This window comes from Hordeum vulgare, chromosome 4H (assembly GCF_904849725.1).
Source record: "Hordeum vulgare subsp. vulgare chromosome 4H, MorexV3_pseudomolecules_assembly, whole genome shotgun sequence".
Lineage (NCBI taxonomy): Eukaryota > Viridiplantae > Streptophyta > Magnoliopsida > Poales > Poaceae > Hordeum > Hordeum vulgare.
The window spans coordinates 69,101,791-69,124,920 of NC_058521.1; the positions used below are offsets into that span (position 1 = coordinate 69,101,791).

Sequence of the window (23,130 nt, forward strand, 5' to 3'; positions counted from 1 at the left end):
AGCGCGTGTTATAAAATATGCGCGCCTCCCCGCTCGCTGGCCGTCAGAACTCCCTCCCACACCATCTCCCCCGCCTCTTCCATCGCCCGTCGCCGCCATGCCCTGCCATGCCGCTGCACCCCCGGAGCAGCTTGGGCTACTACGGCGTCCGCCTCTGCCCCTTCGGTGTGTATAACGCGAAGATCCACTCCGGTGATACACGCCTCGGGATCAGAACCTTCGAGACCGCCCACGAGGCCCCCCACGTGTGCGACGTGGCAGCGTGGCGCCTCGGGTGTGGATGAACTTCTGTGATGTGTGGATGCGTCAACAGGGACAGGATCTCGTGCCTCCACCGCATCTAATCACCGACAAGGATCGGTGCCTCTAGCGGAAGCGGAGAGTCGCCTCCTCATCGCTGAGGCGGATTAGGCCGCCATGGCGGTGTGGCATGAGCGCTCCCCACAGGATGTCGCTGCCAAGAACTAGTTCTGGACGCAACGGAGGGCGGAGTGAGCCGCCCGTCGGGCGGACGAGCGTGCGTGGAAGGAATTGGAGAAGCCCAGATGGACAACCAGAGGACGTAGACCTTGGACGATGAAGATCCTCGGTGGCTCGACCCGTTTACATCTTCATACTACACCACAGAGGAGGACGAGGAGTAGTCTAGCTTGTGGTTCCGTTATTTTTATTTGCATTTAGAATCGTATGAACTTGCTTATGCTTCTGTTATGAATTTAAATTTGAATTTCAATGTTCCTGTTGCGTTGTTTTATGTTTTTCCAAGAAACGGTTGAGCGCCCGTGCTGGATCTTACCGTCCCTGGTGAAGCTCTACAACACGCGCTAAATTTTGGAGTGCCTAAAAAAGCAACCACTCTTTCGCGCGTGCTAAAACGCTTTTTCGGTGCTGCAATTTTATTTCCGCGACGCGCCATCGTGCGTCTCTTGGAGATGCTTTTGGCTATGTATCACGATGGTGGAGTGATATCACTTTCGGTACCAAGATTGTTACCAAATTATTGTTTCTCTCTTGAATGTTGCTGGACATGGCATTGATCGATTTTGCAGAAATCCTGCACATGGAAGGCAGTAGAGCCAAGCATATGGGATGATGAACTAAGGCCACCTCTCTACAAACAAGCTTTCGCCCACTTTTTAGATAAAGCCACATTAGAAAAGTACATGACCAAATGGTAAAAGGTGCTAAGCTAGCCCTTTTACAAATCCGATCCAAATATATTCGGCAAATCCAAAATAAAATATAGAAAGATCCGAACAAAACACCACACTACCCCCTAGCACACCTAGGGTCCACGACAATGCACTCAAGAGGGAGAACAGCGCCGAGCTTTACCGTTGTCGCGTCTGCAATGAATAGGGTTTTCACCCAAAGCCCTGATACGGAGGGAATAATCACGACAACATATCCAGGAAGGTATCGGCGTGTGCAAGCGTTGCTCTCATCGGTGCCAAGGTGTAGAGATTTAGCTCATCAACTCCCATGACACCACAAGGTGCCCAAGGCTAGCATGGCGAGGTGAGGTCCCCAGATCCGCATCAGAGCACAATCACTAAGAAGACAGAAAAAACACTCGATCCACTCGCCTCACCCATCTCGTCGCCCACACGACCAAGATAGGGAGTCACCACCGCCACTAGATTGCCTGACGGAGAGTCAACCATGTGGATGGCCAGCCGGGGCCGCCACCCCGGCATCCATGTCCAAGCCATCACTCGCCACCTGCATCACAAAGTACCCACTGTGGTAGGAGGGGTAAAAGGGGTTTACTTTCACACCTAGCCCGTCATCAGCCACAAAGTCTAGATCAACACCACCACAGTAGGGGCGTCGACACTTGTGCCTCCATCCATCCCCAATGGACTGGGGGAGGCACGCCTCCATGACTACCCATGGCAGTCGGCCAACATGGCTGCACGAAACCATGTTTGTGGTCTCCGACCCTGATCTCCCCGATGGACACATGATAACTCGACCACCACCAACATCCGTCGTGCCCATAAGAGAAGGACCTCGACTCCCGCGGGCACAACCTACACCGATCCCACCATCGTCTACCCAAGTAGAGCTCGGACCCGTCCCAGGCCCAAAAATGGTCCGCCTGAGCCCGGGCGCCCTACCAAGACCATTATGGAGCCCGACCGCAGGACCACTTTCTGCCCGGGACGTCGGCCCGCGCTAGCGCCATCCGAGTGGGAAGACACAGGGGGTTTGCCACCGGCGGCGATAGCATAGCTTTGACCGCCCCAGGCAACGATGAGGGAGGAGGAAGGAGAGGGGTCGGGGTTGGGGTTTGCCTCTAGGTTGCCTCGAGGAGGTAGGAGCCTGAGTCGCCAGCTAAAAGTCTGATTGGTGAGAAAGCACAAAAGGGTCGGACTAAAGCCACGTTCAACGTGCCAACGCAAACACACGCCGAATTTATTTGTTTTGTTTGTTTGTTTGGGTCAGCTATAGGGCGGCACACGCTCCTTATCAGCAGCAATCTGGGAGGTATGCCTAATCGTCCAACCATTTACTAGATTAAATAATGAAGCTAGAATTCATGTGAGCATACAAAATGATAGCATATCAGCCAATAATGCTAGACCTACGTAATCTATCTACGTAATCCTACGTGAGGTTCTTTCTAAACTAATCTGTCCCCTGATTTTTACGGTGGTGTGGGCTTGGGCTTAATTTTTTATCCAACCAAATTAGGCTAAATCAGCTAACACGTAAGTTTACGTAGGTAAATTACGTAGGTGTAGCAAAACTCCATATGAGCCATAGTTCTTGCATGCCTTTAAAAATGAATCTAGAATTCATGCCAACATAAAATAGTCGTGTCGCAACCATACTTCTTGCGTCTCGGGCATACTTCTTGCGTCTCGGCCAAACATAAGATGGCCATGCATCTAGCTCAAGCATGTCCTTTTGATTCTTCCCAAATTATACCCTACTTCTTGGGACATCTTGCTCAAGTCGGTCGCCATAATCTCCACTTCCTTTGAGATTAGTGCGAGCTCTTGACAGAGCATTGGTCTCATTGATCTTGAGATTCTTCTTTTGTATGTAAAAGGAAGCCTTCATTAGCTCCCCTTTCACTTGGCGCTTACTCTCTTCCCTCTTCCCATTTGCTACATCCTTGTGGGTCATGAACCCTTTCAAAATTTGCTGCAAGGTGGGTGACAAAGCATCACAATTTTCATCCACCATGGAATTGGTCTTCCCCTCACCCGCTTCTCCTTTTCACTTGGATCAACAACAGAAGAGGGACACTCACCTTTCTTTTGTGCCGAATATTGCTCCTTAAACTTTGGGCACTCACAAACCATCGGTTAGCATGGTGAGGGAAAATGTCTTACCTAAATGTTGGACCTTGAAGGTTTCCAAAGATTGAAACACGTGTATATGGTGACGAAACCAACAAGATACATTCATATTCATAGGACATCGACATATGCTCATATGAACAAGGGAAGGGATTGTATACCATTTCTTTGATGCCAAGGCTCACGGGACGGACGGTGATATTCTCATGGGAGGCACACGATTTTTGCACTCCATTTGGATGAAATCCCACCTCTTTTGGAATAACACGTTACCTTGAACACTCTCAAAATTGTAGGGTTCAAACATCCTACATTCATGGAAGTATGTATAAATCCTCTTTCCAAAATATTGTTCCTTTTTTCTCGGCACCAATTTTGGGATCTTGTCCAATTTCCATCCAAGCTTCTCAAAGTAGCTTGTCTTCATTCTTTGTGTATCCTCCCATCCTCACGCTGAGTCGACTCTTTTGTGCATTGGCTTGATGAGATATATAGCTCCTGATATGTCTCCAACGTATCGATAATACTATATTGTTTCATGCTATTATATTATCAATCATGGATACTTTATATGCATTAATATGCTATTTCATATCATTTTTTGGAATTAACCTATTAAACCAGTGCCTAGTGCCAGTTGTTTTTTTTTGCTTGTTTGTTGTTTTCCATTAAATCTGTGCCAAACGAAATTCAAATGCTGTGAAACTTTCTGATGGTCTTTCTATGGACAAAGTACAACCTCGAAGCTTTGTAAGGACCCCAGACGACATACAAGGAGACGACAAGGCAATAGGGTGCTCCCTGGTGCCTTGTGGGCCCCTCGTGGCTCCATCTGACATAATTCCACCTCCATACTTTTTCTAACTTGGGGAAACCGAGAGTGAGCCACTAGAAACACTTTTTCCACTGTCACAAGTCTTTGTTTCGTCGTGATCGCATTTGGAGACCTTTTTAGTGCCCTGTAAGAGGGGGAATCAATCACAGAGGCCAACTTGGTGCCTCCAAGATGATGTGTGAGTGGTCCACCATAGACATACGGGTCCATAGATAATATCTACATGGCTTCTTCTCTCTCTTTGATCTTCAATACAAAGTTCCCGGAAATTCCTATGGTGATATATCCTATGTAAATCTTCTTTTGTTGTGTGTTTGTTGGGATCTAATGAATTGTGGGTTTATGGTCAGATTATTCATGAATATATATTGAGTCTTCTCTGAATTCTTATATGCATGATTGTTATAGCTTCCTATTTCTCTCCGATCTACCGGTTTGGTTTGGCCAACTAGATTGATTTATCTTGAGTTGAAATGCTGCGGTTTGATGGGTTCAATCTTGTGGTACTCAATCCTAGTGACAGAAAGGGACATGACACATATTTGTATTGTTACCATTAAGGATAAAACGAAGGAGTTTGAACATATTGCTTGTCTTACTTTGTCTACATCATGTAACCTTGCTCCAAGCATTACTCTATTTCGTACTTAATACCCTAGATGCATGATGGATAGCGGTCGATGAGTGGAGCAATAGTAGTAGATGTAGTCAGGAGTCCGTCTACTTGTTTATGGATGTGATGCCTATATACATTATGAGTGCCATGAATAACATGTCATAACTATGTTATATTCTATCAATTGCCCAAGAGTATTTTGTTACCCATTGTATGCTATGTTCAAGAGAGAAGCCTCTAGCGAAAACTACGGTCCCCGGGTCTACTTCATTATATTTAATAAGACTCAATTTACCTTGCTGTAATTTATTTACTTTATATTTATCTATCTATCTATTAGTATTTAATCCTTGCAAGTAATAAGTTCAAGGGGCTTGACAACCCTCTTGCCCGCGTTGGGTGCAAGTGTTTGGTTATGTGTGCGTAGGTGCCGCTAAAGTGGGGTTGTGTGTGTCTCCTATTGGTTTGTTAACCTTGGTACAAACTATCGGCCCAGTGGAACCCGGGGTACCATGACCCGTCTATCGCTGGCCTAGGGAAGACGCGTGGGCCGGCCCAAGGGGACGACTACGTCATGGCTGCTCTGAAGGGAGTCTCCTCGCGAGGGGCGTGCCTTGCCAGGACCCCTCACCGCTAGACCAGGCCCTCCCGGGGGTCTTTGGTCACCAAAAATCCCCGCAAGGCCCCTTTCAGCGAGGCAATCTCGCGAGGTTTCGCGTACGATGCCAACTACAGGATTTTGTGCCCATCACATGGGCGACACGTCCGCTTGGACAAAGGCGATGGAGGCCGTACTAGTGGGCACAAAAATGGTTTTTTCGTCTTTGGTGATTAGGAGACAGCGCGAGCTGCTCTCCCCAAAGTAGGCACAAATGCTTACCACTTTGGTGATAGAGGATCAGAACAAATCAACGCTGCGGGACGGAGGTCATTGTCTAGCCTACAACCGTGTCACGAAGACTACTTTGTCGTGCAAAGACCATCTTTAGTGAGGATAGGACTGGAACCTTGCCCCCTTTGAACTGCCACATTGTGGCCACCCTTTCCAACTCATGTTTTCGGGGAAGAGGACCGAGGCATTACAAGAGGAGGGGGATGACACCTTTGTAAGGGGATCGACACAATATCTCCCCAAACCTTGGTGTACGGGAAGCTCAAGCTCTCTGTTTTCCAAGAAAACCCACACAAGCAGGAGTAGGGTTTTCCACTCCGGCGGCCCGAACATGGGTAACTCGCATGTCTTCGACATTTCCGGTGAGGAGAGAGCTTGCCGTCCAACTTTGATGTGTTTACCTGTGTGTTGCAGGTAGCAAGCAAGGCCCCTAGAGTTCGAACCTTGTTCTTGGAGAAGTTCCTGGATGCAGATCCGGGACTCCGACACTCACCAACGGAAATACTTATCTCTACTGTGCTGCAAGTCCCCTATCTTGTGGGAAATACCCAACATAATTTACAAGTAGCAGGAAGAATTTCTGGCGCCGTTACCGGGGAGACATCAGCAAATTCTTGTCTGGTTCCTTCACACAAATTATCATTCACTTGTTCCACTTTTTATTTTCTTTTATCTTTTCTTTCTCAAAAATATGGAAAACACAAACATATTTAACTTTTCTAGTTTATTTGTTTCACTTATTAGTTTGCTTGGTTTGCCACTATGTCTCAAGAAAATACTAAACTGTGTGATTTCTCAAATAATAACAATAATGATTTTATTAGTACCATTATACCATCCACAACTAATGCGGAGTCTTATGGTATTAATGATGCATTGCCAAATCTGGGTACGAAAGAACAATTTGTTGGAAGTTCTAATGAGGATCATGCTTTGCATCTTAATACCTTTGTTGAATAATGTGATATGCAAAAGAAAAAGGATATGCATAATTGTACAGTTAAGTTCTAATTTTTTCCCTTCTCACTAAGAGATAAAGCTAAACCATGATTTTTATCCTTAGCTCGTAATAGTATTGGAACATGGGATAAGTGTAAGTATTCTTTTATTTCTAAGTATTTCCCTCCTGGTAAAATTATTTTTCTTAGAAATCTATTATGAATTTTAAACAACATGAGCAATAATATGTTGCACAAGCATGGGAGATAATGAAATTGATGATTAGAAATTGTCCCAGTGATGGCTTAAGTGTATCGATGATAATACATAATTTTTACGCGGGACTAAACTTTGTGTCTAGATATCTTCTAGATTCTGCTCTAGGTGGTACATTCATTAAAGTTACATTGGGAGAAGCTAAAAAAATTATGGATAATATCATGACAAATTATTCTCAATGGCATACCGAGCGATCTCCAACTCGTAAGAAGGTTCACTCCGTCGAGTAAATCACTACTTTCAGTGATTAGATAGATGCTCTTACGAATATGCTTGATAATAAAAATGCTCATGTTGATCCCAATGATGTGCGACTATCTTCTTCGCTTGAACAAAATAATGATGCTAATTATGTGAATTTTGTCTCTGAAAATGCTTATAGAGGAAATTTAAATCCTAGATCATATCCCGGAATTTAGTCTAATAATCATGGTAATTACTATGGAAATTCTTATAATAACATTAATTCTATTCCTTCTAATCTTGAGAACACAATTAAAGAATTCGTTAGTTCTCAAAAGATTCTCAACACTATGGTAGAAGAAAAACTACATAAAGTTGATGATATTGCTAGAAACATGGATATGATTACTCTGGATGTGGATTCTCTTAAAAGTAAAGTTTGTCCACTTAAACATGATATTAATGAGTACATTAAATCTATTTAAATATCTACTAATGAAAGTAAGGAGATGACCGCTAGGTTGAGAGCTAAGATAGAATACCTAGATGCGTCCACTAGTTTGGATTACAAGGACTTTAATTATGAAAGTTGTTCTTTAGCTGAATGTATTTCCTTCTTGCAATCCATGGTTAGCTCACCTAATGCTTATGAACAAATTAAGCTTTTACTAAACATATTATAGAAGCTATGCTAAAATCTCATGAGGAGAAACTTGAAGTAGATGCTTAAATACCTAGAAAATTGCATGACGAATGGGAACCTACTATTAAAATTAATCTTAAAGATTTTTTTGAAGGAAAATTGTAAGGGAAACCCCCCACAGCGAGTTTTTTTGAAATAATAAGACCCCAAATTCGCAACCATCGGGACTTGAACCTGGTGGCTGGGTTGTACATCCACTCCACTAGCCAAGTGAGCTAGGCTCACTTCCTCAAGCTTAAAGATAATGAATGTAATGCTTTGTGTGACCTTGGTTCTAGTGTTTATACTATACCTAAATCTCTATGTGATGTGCTAGGTCTCACTGATATAAATGAATGTTCCCTTAACTTGCATCTTGTGAATTCCACTATTAAGAATCCTTTGGGTAGAATAAATGATGTGATTATTCTTGCTAATAGAATTTATGTTCCTATAGATTTCATTGTGCTTGATATTGAATGCAATACGTCTTTTCCAACAATACTTGGCACACCTTTCTTATGAACTATAGATGCTATTATTGATACGAAGGAAGGAAACATAAGATTTCAATTCCCATTAAAGGAAGGGAAGGAAAACTTCCCTAGATAGATAACTAAACTGCCTTATGAACGTATCATGACGGCGACCTATGGACTGAACATGAAGGATGACATTACTTGATACTATGCATTATGTATAACTTGGGGCATAAAACAATAGCGCTTGTTGGGAGGCAACCTAATAGTTCTATGATTTTTTTGTTTTACTTTCTATTTTAGTATGTTGAAATGATTGTCTTTTATGTTTTATTTAGTGTTTGTTCCAAGTAAAGACTTTGGGATAATTTGGAAGATTTTAGAAATGATTATGTGCAAAAACAGTTTTTTTACGTCAAGTGGAGAATTTCTATGATTTTACTAGAAAATATTTTTGATATCATACACTTACACAATATTTGTATGTAAATTTCCCATGTTATCCTAATTTTGAACAATTTTCGGAGTTACAGAAGTTTGTTTTAGTGCTGATCAGTACACCCTCTTCAGTTTTAGACATATTTTGTTTTTGCTTGCATAGCTTTCTTATTTTGATGATGCTATGGATTATGTATGGGGTATAAGTCATTGAGAAGTTATAATACATCACCTTATTCGATACGTAAATATTATCAATGTTTACGATTTGCATATTATACTAATTGATCTCGCAAGGTTTCTATTAAGCTTTGTGTGCTGAAGCTTTCAAGTTTTCGGTGAGACAATGATGGATGAAGGAATAAGGAACGGAAAGACCCGAATATCGGGGATCCCAAGGCACCCCAAGGTAATATCCAAGGAACACCCAAGCATCTAATCTTGGGGATGCCCCAGAAGGCATCCCCTCTTTCGTCTCCATTCTATCGGTATGTCACTTGGAGCTATATTTTTATTCATCACATGATATGTGTTTTGCTTGGAGCGTCGTGTATTATATTTTGATTTTATTTTAGTTTTCCAAAATCATTGTTTGCTGGAGGTACATATTTCAGAGAGACACATGTTCATCACATTTTTTTAGAATACTCTATATGCTTCACTTATATCTTTTGAGCTAGGCAGTTTCTCTAGTGCTTCACTTATATCTTTTAGAGCAAGGTTGTGTTCAGATTTTAGGGAAATATTTGTACTCCCATACTTCACTCAAATCTTTTTGATATTCTAGGAATAGTTATGGCAATATGCATGTGTTATAAGACTAGTCCAAGAATGATAGGTATTCAAGGGGGATGTAATAAAAACTTTCGTGTAGCTCACCAAATAAGTGAACTCTTAGTTAATTATATGGGTCTTTTACATGTGTGCCCTTGGTTCCTTAGTTCTACTCATTCATCACCACACTATTAACTTTTGCTCAATTTTCGCCACTCCCTTGTGTGGAACCCTCAGAAGTGGTCACAACGGAGGATGTCATTGGGTCAAAGGTTTGACCATTAACTTTGACGAGCAAGGCCGTGTCAGAATGGGTCCTCCTTTGACCGTTATGACATGTGTGTCCGCATTGGATTGTCTAAACCTCGATCTCGAACGACTACAATACTGCGCTGCTCCGTTCCCTCCGCCGATGTCGTGCAACATCCATCGACGCCATGCCCTCCACCCTCGAACCCTATTCCCCTCCGTCGCCGTCGTGCAACCTCCACTGTCGTCGTGCCCTCCAATCACTACAAGAAATATGCTCATACATGACGTTCTATAAGATGTCGTTGATGAATTCATCATAAATCTATGACGATTTCATCCGAGATTGTCGTAAGCCGTTTGAGGGGATCAAAACTATATATAAATTACGACGATGTGAGTCAAAAACGTCGTAACCGCATAAGATGAGATCGTCATAACTTTTACGACGATTATAAAAATGTCGTAACATGTTCTAATTATGTTGACATGTCACTCGTGGGTCCATTCTACCCCACCTCATCCTAGTTTGTGAAGCAACCTACTATTCTGTCATTACAAAAATTCTCAAAAAATTCTAATAAATACTTTGGATCATATATTCCTCAAATATGTGAAAACTCTTCCTTCCTTAGTTCAAACATAATTCATAAATATTCATTTTCCTATTCTGTTCAGAATAGCACTTTGTGAAGGAAGTGCTATTTTTTTGATTTTTTTAAATTTGTTATGTTCGTTTCAAAATGCCGTCAAAACGGCGGGCATGACCGTTCGTAGCTAGGGGTTGAATCTTGCCAAAATTTTGTTGGATCTTTGATTATATAGATACTTATTTACCTAAACATGATTTTCGGAAAAAATCATGAGAAAACTATGAGGTAACGCGAGTTCAAATTTGACCCACTTACTGTTGAATCGGCATAAATTTGTCTTTTTCACGAGAGTTAGATAAAAGTTTTTGACACCCAACCATTTAGTCAATTGTATATTAATATGGACTAGCATTTTATATTCTCCACAAAAAACCCCATTTTTGTCAATTGTATATTAATATGGACTAGTACATTTTTACAACAAATTTTTGGTAGACTCTCCACAAAAAACCCCATTTTGTCACTCGGAAAATGATTAAAAAAGCTAGAAATATCGGAAATGCATACAAATTGGTCCTCATCCAGAAAATATGATCTAATTCTAATGAAAAATTTTGTGGTGCCCTTTTGCAAAATATTTTTAATAGATGCTTCACAAAATTTCTCTATTTTTAGTACTTGAATACTATTTTAAATCATTGATTTTTCAAACCAATAAGAAATCTTCCCACAGATCGATGACATGGCGTCCATCCATCCATCCATCCATATCTCCAACCCACATCCATCCATCCATCTATCTACAGAAAAAGAAGATACCCCATCCGCAGCCCAAAACCTAACCTACCCACCCACCCCGCCAGAGCCACCGACTCCTCCCACCTCCGATCCGGAGCCGCCACCCCGAATTCCCCCAAAATATGGACGGCGATAGGCGTGCTCTGGCGGCGGCCGCGGCAGCATCGGTCCTCGACGACGACCTCCTCCGCGAGATCCTCCTCAGCCTCGGCTTCCCCAACCTCCTCGTCCGCGCCGCCCTCGCCTCCAAGCGGTGGGCTCCTCCACGACTCCGATCCGGTCTTCCTCCGCCGCTTTCGCGACCGCAACCCGCCCCGCGTGCTCGGTGTCTGCGTCGGATACTCCATGAGACCGTACAAGTTCGTGCCTCTCCCGCAGCCCCCGGGGCTCTCCGCCCTCTCCTCCTCCTCCTGCGGCCTCCTCCTGCGCCGACACCTTCGCCCGCGAAGGCCAACGCATCGAGCACTGCCGGAACGACCGCCTCATCGTCGAGTCCCTCCGCAAGGGAACATTCAAGCACTCCGTCCTTGCGCAGCTACTCTCCTCGAGCCCGAAGTGGTCCTGCCACCGATCCCGCCGCCTAGACGGCAGCATAATCCCGCGGCCCCCGGAAAGTGGAGCGAGACGACCATGCTCGTCATCGACATGCAGGTGCGTGCGGGCTCTCGTTTCTCGATCCGGGTCGCTGCCCTTCCCCCCTTCCTTTCCTTTGTTGTGAGGAAAGAATCCATCTTTTGTTCGGGATTCTTGTTTGGTGGGTCGCCTGACGTGCCTGCCTTCCTGCTTGTGAGTTGTTGCAGAAGGATTTCGTGGACACGGCGATGTGCAGCCCGGTGCTGGTCGCCGGCGGCGAGGCCGTCGTCCCCACCGTCGCTGAGGCCGTCGCCGTGCCTTGGGAGCGCGACATCTTCATCGGCTGGGTAATTTCCGTTCCTCTTTTCTAGTGCTGCTTTGCCTATTCTCTAATTTCTTTCTATGCAAGACGGGCCTCTAATTTCTTGGGAGTAATCCATTCTAATTCGTGTTCTGTGTAATCTCTTACCGGCGTGGTGCTACGGTTCCTGTTTTGCTGGTTACATTCGATTATCCTTGCAACCCCCTTGTGTTCTAATAATGTAGAAGTCCTACTATTTTCCTTGTCAGGTTCAACAACTGTCTGCGGCAGGATGAGACCTTCGCTCTTCCCAGAATCCACTCACTTGTTTGACAGAGATACGTGCATGACTGGTAATGTTTGGGCCCAACGATTGAGATCCGGATTACTTCATAGATACATCTGAAAATGCTGCATCACATCACATGCCACAGATTCTTTTCCCAGGATATGGATCAAAGACACACTGTCAAATGACCTGTATAAAGGGACTAGTATTAGATTTGGCTTCACACCCACAGAATTATTGGCCTGTATTTTTTCCAGGACAGCACGTTGTGTGGCTTGGCTTCCATGTGAAGTTTGATCATACTATAGTGCCTGCCTCTCCGAATGTTGGGCGGTCACCTTCTTTCTTGTAAAGTTTTTCATTTTACTTGATTGTTGTGCAAGTACCATTCTGCAAAGGAATGTTAACTAATTTTATAATTCACATATGAACAATCTGTTATGAGTGCACATATGACGTGCTGGGATCAAAGCGGGTACCTAGGGAAGTTTGAATGCCCTTTTCCATTCGTATACTATGATTGAACCTGCAAAGAAACAAAAATTGACATATCTGTATTTTCTGTTGAATGTTAATTAATTGCCCAATTCAGCCTGTTGGAGTGCACTTGATCGAGGAATTTGGGTTTTTTTCAGTTGTTTGTTGGGACGGTATTTCCACAAACATGTTGGATGCGTGAGTACTTCTCTTAATGTCGCATACCATCTATAGTAGCTGTCTATTTTTCTCGATGTAATTATCTTTTGGGATGGTTACACTGCTTAGTGCAAATATACTGTTTTCTAATGTGTTTTCACTTTGCACTTGTAGGCTGGAACATGGGAGGAAAAGAACCACAATTCATGGGGCTAATGGTAGGGCACCTAGGAGGTGCAGCACCGGATCCGCATCACCCTCTCCTCCAAGTCCCTCAAGAACCTCGAGAAGGGTGGGTGCCCGGTGATTGCAGTTGCGCCTGACGCAAAATCTAGGGCCGCGCGCTGGCGGTCAGCTGTGCCCGACGCAAAATCTGGGCGTAGCTCGGCGTCGGAATGCCATTTCTCTTCACTGCATGGATCTATGTGCGTGCGGGCCGACGGTCTAGACGCCAGCCGATGGGCAGCCTCGCCGGCGGGGTGGTGGCCAGGCGGCCGCGGTTCCTGTGCCTGTACGGGTTCGGACCATCGGCGAGATCATGCTGAAGCAGGTGGTGGGGAATTGGCCCGACGAGATCACGGCGCGCTTCGACCTCGTCTTCGCCGGCGCACCCTTCCCCGCAGAGGGCAAGTTCGACGTCGATGGCATCTTCGACCCGCCCTACTACGAGTAAAATCTGGCGATTTGGGTGAGTAAACTGAAGTTTGCGAAGGAATTAACCTTTTAAGCTTCCAATGTCAAATATAGTTCAACCTTATGCTGTCAACTCTGCATATGAAGTAGTATTTGCTTGGAGAGCAGCATTGCTTAGCAGAGTGTCTGTGTGTTTTGCTTGCTGGGTCAGAGTAGTAGGTGGAGTATTTTGCTGGATCATATCATCAATCAGTCAATAATATAATGTGTTCGTCTATGTATGTAACTAAGAATCGATTCCCACTCCCAAGATATTATTACACGGAGTTAAGAACCTGGATCATATGCAGTGTTATATTATAGAAACTTGTCAAAGCCATCAGGATATTACTGTTGTTTATGGATGAATAGTGGCAGCAACGAAGCTTGATAGAAACTGTTATTTAAAGATGACTAGTGGCAGCAAGTGTGAAGATGGTGCTAGCCTGCTTGGTACATTTGTATCCGTGCTTATCTCAAGTCTGAACATTCAAATGCTATTTGGTACTGGAAGTGAAAATAGTACATATGTTTTGTTGCTTGGATGACATATTAGTGTGTTTGTATAAACGATAGATGAGATAAAAATATGGCCATGCTCATGTTCTACCTTCATGTGCACCATCGCTAATATCCTGATGACTTGCCCTACAATTAATTTGAAACGTGGAACTATTCATCTTTAAATAGTTAAATAATGTGTACCTGAGCCACTATTCATTTTTTTGTAAATTTTGTTATTTAAATACCTGCAGTGTTAGTTCACATTTTTTTGTAAATATTGTTATTTAAATACCTGCATTGTTAGTTCACATCATTTTTTTGTAAATTTTGTTATTTAAATACCTGCAGTGTTAGTTCACATTTTTTTGTAAATGCTGTTATTTAAATACCTGCATTGTTAGTTCACATCTTATTCTTATTTTTTGCACAGATGAAGTACAAAGCCAAGTGTGAAGCTATGAAGCGTATCAACAAAGAGTAGCATATGTATTGTAATAGTAGGCAGTATTAGGTATATCTGGGTAGTGGTGTAGTGTAATGATTGTAATAGACAAATTTAATGTTTGTTTGGACGAATTTCATTTGCTCCCTAGCCTGCTTCAAATATTGATTCTGAATGTGATTTCAATACCTATGAAATGACAACTTGACAAGGGGACCAAGTTATGATATTTATTTGACAAAATATGAAATTTCTGACGTGTGGAACTAATTTTGAGGTCGGCATGACATGTGGGACCAGTACAAAAACAGAAATAAAATGGTCAAAAAAGAAAATCAATAGAAAGTAAAAGGCCACAAATCAAAATTTGAAAAAAATATACTAAAATGGCTGTAAATAGGTTAAGGCCCAAAAAGAAGTCCAATAAGAAAAAGCCTAAAAAATAAAACCAGCCCATGTGATCAATTGAAATGGGTTGGGCTAATTTCAGCCATGACGTTTTGATTTCGTCATAATTTTGCCACGTAGGACTGAGTTTGATTACCAACGACGATTTAGGATCGTCGTAAAGGTTACGACGTTCCAGGAATCGTCGTAAAAGTTACGACGATTTTGATCAAAACGTCGCTGCTGTTCATTTGTGACGCTCCGTTTTCGACGCTTGGTTTTTCGTCGTGAGACCGTCGTAAATTAAAAACCATGACGATGTAGCGACGAAAAACTAGCATCGTGTATTAGCATATTCCTTGTAGTGACCTCTAGCCCAATTCAGCATCCGCTGCCATTGTGCCCTCCACCAGATCTACCCCCACATCCATCTAGATTAAGCAGTGATGTCGGGGGAGCAGGGTCTCAAGCCCGTCGACCGTGGAGAGGATTGGGTCGAATTAGCGATGGATAATTCATGGATTACACCTGGGTAAGTGTCATCTCCCCTCTAATTGGTTGTTTGATTCTTAAATTCGGCCCTACTTGACCCTTATTTTAATCGAATAGGATTGATCATGCGCTTGCTTTCCGGTTGGTGGTTAGGATGGAAGTTATTATGTTGTGCGGTAGAAAACCGCATCAGATTATTAGATTGTTTATCTGAAGGTGATAGAAACCAGTATGTCGTTCAAAGATTTGCTCGCGGCACTCCAAAATCTTCATATGGGTGGAGCCCTACTGATGTTGTTGAACTAAAAAAACAAAAGTACGAGCAAAAAATTCTCGCACTAACTTGTGATGAGCATATGGGATTGGTCTTTAATTTGAATGCTGAAAGCCTCTTCGATAAAATCCATATCAGGTGCTTCAGCCATGCAATGAACGGAAAGGGAAAGGGTGTTTAGAAATCTTCTGTCTCTGCTAATAGAGAGCCCCCCGATTCTCATTGTAAGTTAAAGCCAAGCAGAGCTAGTAGTTTTGAAACTTAGAATAGTTCTGCTGTCGGTTCTTGTGCCGCTTCTCGTGTCACCACTGATGTCGATTTAGAATAAGATGAAGAGCCACACAAAGAGGTGCCTCGACATGATGGTGCGGATGATAATACGTTCCCTGATCTTGTAGATATTGTCAGTAAACAAGCAATGGAATATGAATATCATGGGAAACCTATCAATCATCTAGATTTGATGACGCTGGCGATGAAGAGAGAGAGGCGAACATCGGTAGGTTAGTTTTATATGAATATGATGGTGAGGACATGCCAACAACTAAGTGGAACAGTGAAGATCCTCAACTTGTTGTCGACACCATATTCCAGTCGATGGTGGACTATCATAATGCATTGACTACATATTGCATTCTAACTCAGAATACATATGTGATTTATAGGAGTGAGCCAACAAGGATCACTATTCATTGCCCATATGGTAGGAGTAGATGGAGGTTGCATGCATCACATATGCTGAGGAGCAAGTTCATTGGGGTTTGTGTATTTCAGTTTATACTGATTCATTCTATTTTCAGATCATTGTGTAATGTTTTCTTAATTTTATTTTATTTTATATTTTGTTTCAGATAAAAAATAACCCATACCAGCAGACTTGTCCACGTGGAGGGGGAGGGGGAAGGCTAAAACAAAGCTAGCAAAGGCTAGGTGAGTGGCAGATGCAATTTTGGATTGGTTGAGAGAAACACCAATGCTTGGTCCAACAACACTCCTTGGGAAGATTTTTGATAAGTACAAGATTCATATACCTTACATAATGATTTTCTATGCTAAAGAAATATATCTTGACATCATTGATGGTCCTTGGAATGAGGGCTTTTAGTTGATTTACACATTTATAGTTGAAGTGGAAGCTGCTAGTCCAGGGAGTGTTGTAGAGATTGAGAAGCATACAATTCCATACAAAATAAAAGGGAATTCATTTGAGAATGAGTGCTTCAGGAGGGCCTTTGTTTGTTTCAATGCTTGTTGGCAGGGGTTTCTGGATGGTTGCACACTCTCTATGGGTGTTGATGCAACTCTTTTGAATGGAAGGTGCAGAGGACAACTAGTGGCAGCTTATGCACTTGATGAACACAACTGGCTATTCCCAGTGGCATTTGGTGTGGTGGAGTGATATGTCTATGACGTATCTATACTTTTTGATTGTTCCATGCCAATATTATACAACTTCCACATATTTTTGGCAACATTTTATATGATTTCTTGGAGTAATATATTGATCCAGTGCCAAGTGTTAGTTCATGTTTGTTGCATCTTTTTTGCTTCACAGAATATCCATATAAAACCAAGTCCAAAAGCGATGAAAATTTATGGAGAATTATTTTGGAATATAAGTGATTTTTGGGAGGTGGAATCAACACAAACGGAGGCCCACAACCTCCACTAGATACCAGGGCGCACCTGGACCCCTGTCGCGGGGTGGTGTGTAGTGCACATCCCTTAAGTCTTCTGGAACTCTTCTTCGGGGGTAAGAAAGCTAATTTATGAATACAAATACCCTCAATATTTCAGCCCGATCGGAGTTACAAATCTTTGGGAATTTAAGAAACGATGAAGGGCCAGAAAATAGGAGCGCGAAACAGAAGAGAACAGAGAGGGAGATCCAATCTCGGAGGGGATCCTGCCCCTACGCTACCATGGAGGCCATGGACCAGAGGGGGAACTCTCCTCCTATCTAGGAGGGAGGCAAAGGAAGAATAAGAAGGAGGGGGTCTCTCTAACCCTCTCTCTCGATGGCGACGGAGTGCCGCCGGGGCAAGGAGCAAGATGACGATCTAGATAAACAATCTTGTCGTCGTCAATGCAAACTCTCTCCCCCTCTATGCAGCGGTGTAACACCTCTTTTACTGCTGTAATCTCTACTTAAACATGGTGCTCAACACTACGTACTATTTCCCAATGATATGTGGTTGTCCTACGATGTTTGAGTAGATCCATTTTGTCCTATGGGTTAATTGTGATATGATGTTATTTATATGGGTTGTGTGTTGATATGGTGCTTTCCGAAGGTACCTTCCGTTAGGCGCACAGGTGAAGGATACATGCTGGAGGGTTTGCAATATGTTCATGATTCTCTTATAGTGGTGGCAAGAGTGACAGAAACTTACACCTGAGTAAGGGAGTTGTGCCCGTATGGGAGTAAAGAGGACTTAATGTTTAATGCTATGGTTGGGTTTACCTTAATGATTTTTAGTAGTTGCGAATGCTTGCTAGAGGTCCAATCATAAGTGCATATGATCCAAGTACGGAAAGTGTGTTAGCGTTTGCCTCTCTCTCATTACACATGATAAGTATCTATCATGTTATATTCAATTGCCTATGTACAATCTTTTTCTTGCGTTACACAAAATGCTTTCTACTAAACATCTCCAAACTCTTATTTACTTGATCTTTATTTTTCCACAAAATAGTTTCATAATTATTCTAGGTAAAGTAAGCGTTTGTGCGCGTAGAGTTGTAACGATGGTCGATACAACTTGAGAGAATATTAATTCTACCTTTAGCTCCTCGTTGGGTTCGACACTCTTATTTATCGAAAAATGCTGCAAACGATCACCTACACTTGTGGGTTATCAAGAACTTTTTTGAGCGCCGTTGCCGAGGAACAATAGCATGGGGTGAATATTCTCGTGTGTGCTTGTTTGCTTTATCACGAAGAAATTTTTATTTTCTATTATTAATTATTTTATATCTTTATTTATGGATATGGAACACAAAACACGAAAATAATTAGTGGTACTTGCTACTCATGAAGATGGGGAACCTCCTATAATCCTCGGTGTTAGTTATGTGAAACGCGTTTATTACTCGTTTGATAATCCTAAGAAATCCTCGTTAAACTTTATAATGGGAGACACATTGGATCAACATGAGTACTTTAGGGATTATACTTAGGGAAACACATAATCTTTAGGGAAACACTTATGGGATCAAATTAGAATTTTGCATTGGTTTGCTTGGGATGCATATTTGAGATGTGATTATACTTTTTGCTCCAAGATTAAGGGTCTACACCTCCCCTGTCAATGTTAATTTAATGATAATAAAACCTTGGATTCTTATGCTAACAGTATATATGATTACTATGATGTGGAACTAATAGAAGAATTTGTTTCTTTTAAACGTGCTTATGAAATTGCTTCTTTGCTTGAAAAGTATGATGATGTTCCTTACATATGTGAAAATTTTGCCAGACTTAAATATTGCTATGATAAATATGAATAAAATGTTGATATTAATGAATTTATTGAACGAATGACGAGTGCCTTGGAAGAGATTAATATTTTGCAGGAATCAATGGAAGAAGAAATTTCTAAAACTGTGAGCTCATTAGATCAAAAAGATGAGGACGAGAGCGAAGAACAAAAGGAGGAAGAGGAGATAACCTACCCGTGCCCACGTTCTAATGATAGTAACTCTTCAACTCATACATTGTTTAATTTCCCGTCATGCATACCGAAGGATGGATGCTATGATGATTGCTATGATCCCTTGTATTCATTTGAAATATCCCGTTTTGATGAACTTGATGCTTGCTATGATTGTGGCCATGATGCCAATATGAGTTATGCTTATGAATATGAACTTGCTATCGTTCCTTATGTTAAGCATGAAATTATTGCTATTGCACCTACACATGATACACCTATTATCTTTTTGAATTCTCCCAACTACAATATATCGGAGAAGTTTGCACTTGTTAAGGATTATATTGATGCGTTGAGTTTTTCCACTTCACATGATGATTTTGATGGATATAATATGCATGTGCTTTCTTCTCCTACTTGCAATTATTATGAGAGAGGAACTACATCTCCACCTCCTTATGTTTCCAACACGATAAAATTAAAAGAAAGTGCTTATGCTATGTATTGGCCTTTACTTGATGTGCATGAATTGTTCTTTTATGACATGCCGATGGATAGGAAGAGAGTGGACTTTGTCATTGCATGATATATGTTGCTTTTTTCTCACTACTAATATACAAATCATTGTTAATTAAAATTGGCTTTGATATACCTTGGGATCCGGGTGGATCCATTACTTGAGCACTCTATGCGTAGCTTAATGGCTTTAAAGAAAGCGCTGCGAGCGAGACAAACCGAAAGTTTTAGAGAGACATTTGTTTCAGTTGTGTGCCTTTTAAGTATTGAGAAACAAAAAAAGTAGGGAACCTAAAACTTTTTTAAAAAGAAAAGTGAAAGTCACAAGGACGAGCACCGTTGAAGTGGGGGCTAGCCTTGAACTTTGTTCATGCCAATGAAACATTGTGAATCTTGATTACAGAATATTTTCAAAAAACAATTATCCCCTTTTATAAATACCATTTTATTATAAAAATAATGTGCCAAAATTTTCCTTTAGGATGATTAGATTACTTGTTGGTATGGGCGGTGCAAAAACAGAAACTTTGGGTGTTGTTCGTGAATTTACATTGTTTACTAGAACGCCAAAAGTTTCTGAATTTTTTACAAAGTAATGATATGGATTTTTTTTATTTCTTAATAATTATGCAGAATTTTTTAAATTTTCATAAGTATGGTCAACATTCAGATTACTACAGACTGTCTTGTTTTTTGACACATTCTGTTTTTTGATGCATTGTTTTACTCGCTTTGACAAAGCTATGGATTGTATCTGTGGTATAAGCCATGGAGAAGTTATTTTACAGAAGCTATAATGTAAAAAAATATTAATGGGTTTGCAACAGTAATTAAGGTAGTAATTTGCATTATTATACTAGCGGATCTCACGAGTTTTCTGTTATGTTTTGTGTGGATGAAATGTTCGAAGTTCGAGGAGGTCTCGAGATGAGGAGATGGAGGAGAGGAAAGTTCAATCTTGGGGATGCCCAAGGAAACCCAAGTAAATATCCAAGGAGACTCAAGTGTCTAAGCTTGGATATGCCCTGGAAGGCATCCCGTCTTTCTTCAAGAAGTACCAGTATGTTTTCGTCTTCATTTCGTTCACGTGATATGCATAAATCTTGGGGCGTCTTTTGTGTTTAGTTTCCACTTTTATTTTATGCACCATGCTAGTATGAGATAGTCTATGGTTTATTTATAGAATGCTCATTGAAATTCACTTATATATTTTGAGTATGGCTTTATAGAATGCTTCATGTGCTTCACTTATATCATGCACGTACAGTCTGTGGTTATGCAATGAAGTTGGAGCATAATTTATCCTTGATTGAAATCCTTTGTGGTGTTATAATCAGAGTTGTGTGATGGTTAACTCCTCCCAACCTTCTCCCTAGGGGCATGCAAGTAGTGCTTTACTTCGAGAGAGCTAATAAAATCTTGCAATAAGTATGTGAGTTATTTTGTGAGTAATGTGAATCCATGGATATACGCACTCTTACCTTTCCACAATTTACTAGCCTCTACGGTACCGTGCATTGCTCTTTCTCACCTCGAGAGTTGATGCAAACTTTGCAGCTGGATCCAAACCCAGTAATATGATACTCTCTATCACACATAAGCCTTATTATATCTTCCTCAAAACATCCACCATACCTACTGATATGTCCATTTTGCATCATGCTTTCATGTTGATATTTATCGCTTTATGGACTGTTATTATAGTTTATGGTACCATACTTATGCCTTTTCTCTCTTATTTTGCAAGGTTTATTTGAAGAGGGAGAATACCGGCAGCTGGAATTCTGGACCGGAAAAGGAGCAAGTCTGAGTCCTCTATTCTGCGCAACTCCAAATGCCCTGAAAATCAACGTGGAATTTTTTGGGAATATATAAAAAATATTGGTCGAAATAAGTGCTAGAGGGGAGCTACCAGGGGCCCACAAGCCTGGTGGCCGCGGGCTACCCCCCTGGCCGCGGCGTCAGGGCTTGTGGGCACCGTGGTGGCCCACTGGCCCCCCTCTTTTGCTATATGAAGGGTTTCGTCCGGGAAAAATTCAGGGAGAAGCTTTTTCGTGGATTCTCCGCCGCCACGAGGCGGAACTTGAGCAGAACCAAACTAGAGCTCCGACAGGACGATCCTGCCAGGGAAACTTCCCTCCCGGAGGGGGAAATCAGCACCATCGTCATCACCAACACTCCTCTCGTCGGAGGGGAGTCATCTCCATCAACATCTTCATCAGCACCCTCTCCTCTCCAAACCCTAGTTCATCTCTTGTAACCAATCTCCGTCTCGCGACTCCGATTGGTACTTGTAAGGTTGCTAGTAGTGTTGATTACTCTTTGTAGTTGATGCTAGTTGGATTACTTAGTGGAAGAGTTTATGTTCAGATCCTTGATGCTACTCTTTACACCTCTGATCATGATTATGATTATGCTTTGTGAGTAGTTACTTTTGTTCCTGAGGTCATGGGATAAGTCATGCTAATAATAGTCATGTGAATTTGGTATTCGTTCGGTATTTTGATATGTTGTATGTTGTTTTTCCTCTAGTGGTGTTATGTGAACGTCGACTACATAAAACTTCACCATATTTGGGCCTAGAGTAAGGCATTGGGGAGTAGTAAGTAGATGATGGGTTGCTAGAGTGACTAAAGCTTAAACCCCAGTCTATGCGTTGCTTCGTAAGGGGCTGATTTGGATCCACTAGTTTAATGCTATGGTTAGACGGTGTCTTAATTCTTCTTTCGTAGTTGCGGATGCTTGCGAGGGGGGTTAATCATAAGTGGGATGCTTGTCCAAGTAAGGGCAGTACCCAAGCGCCGGTCCACCCACATATCAAATTATCAAAGTAAAGAACGCGAATCATATGAACATGATGAAACTAGCATGAAAAAAATTCGCGTGTGTCCTCGGGAGCGTTTTACTTCCTATAAGACTTTATTCAGGCTTGTCCCTTGCTAGAAAAGGGATTGGGCCACTTTGCTGCACCGTTTCTACTACTTGTTACTTGTTACTTTTCACCCGTTGCGTTTCACCTCACTACACCATCACTTGTTACTGCTACTTTCAGTGCTTGCAGTTATTACCTTGCTGAAAACCATTTATCAGAGCCTTCTTCTCCTCGTTGGGTTCGACACTCTTACTTATCGAAAGGACTACGATTGATCCCCTATACTTGTGGGTCATCACCTACCTATTATGACATTTCCATAGCCATTCCGAGACATATTGCCATGCAACTTCCACGGATTCAATTTAGATGACTTGAGCATTTATTGTCGCATTGCTTTGCATGATCATAAGATAGCTAGCATGATATTTCCATGACTTGCCTATTATTT

At 42.0% G+C, this 23,130-nt stretch overlaps 1 protein-coding gene across 1 annotated transcript; it reads left to right on the forward strand.

Annotated features, from left to right (window-relative positions):
* Positions 1-5,484: 5,484 nt before the first annotated feature.
* Positions 5,485-13,860, forward strand: LOC123450283. The gene is made up of 4 exons (XM_045127617.1): positions 5,485-5,624; positions 11,077-11,719; positions 11,869-11,988; positions 13,042-13,860. The coding sequence occupies exons 1-4, from the start codon at positions 5,485-5,487 to the stop codon at positions 13,081-13,083; spliced, it is 945 nt and encodes a 314-aa protein (XP_044983552.1). The 3' UTR covers positions 13,084-13,860.
* The last annotated feature ends 9,270 nt before the right edge of the window (positions 13,861-23,130 follow it).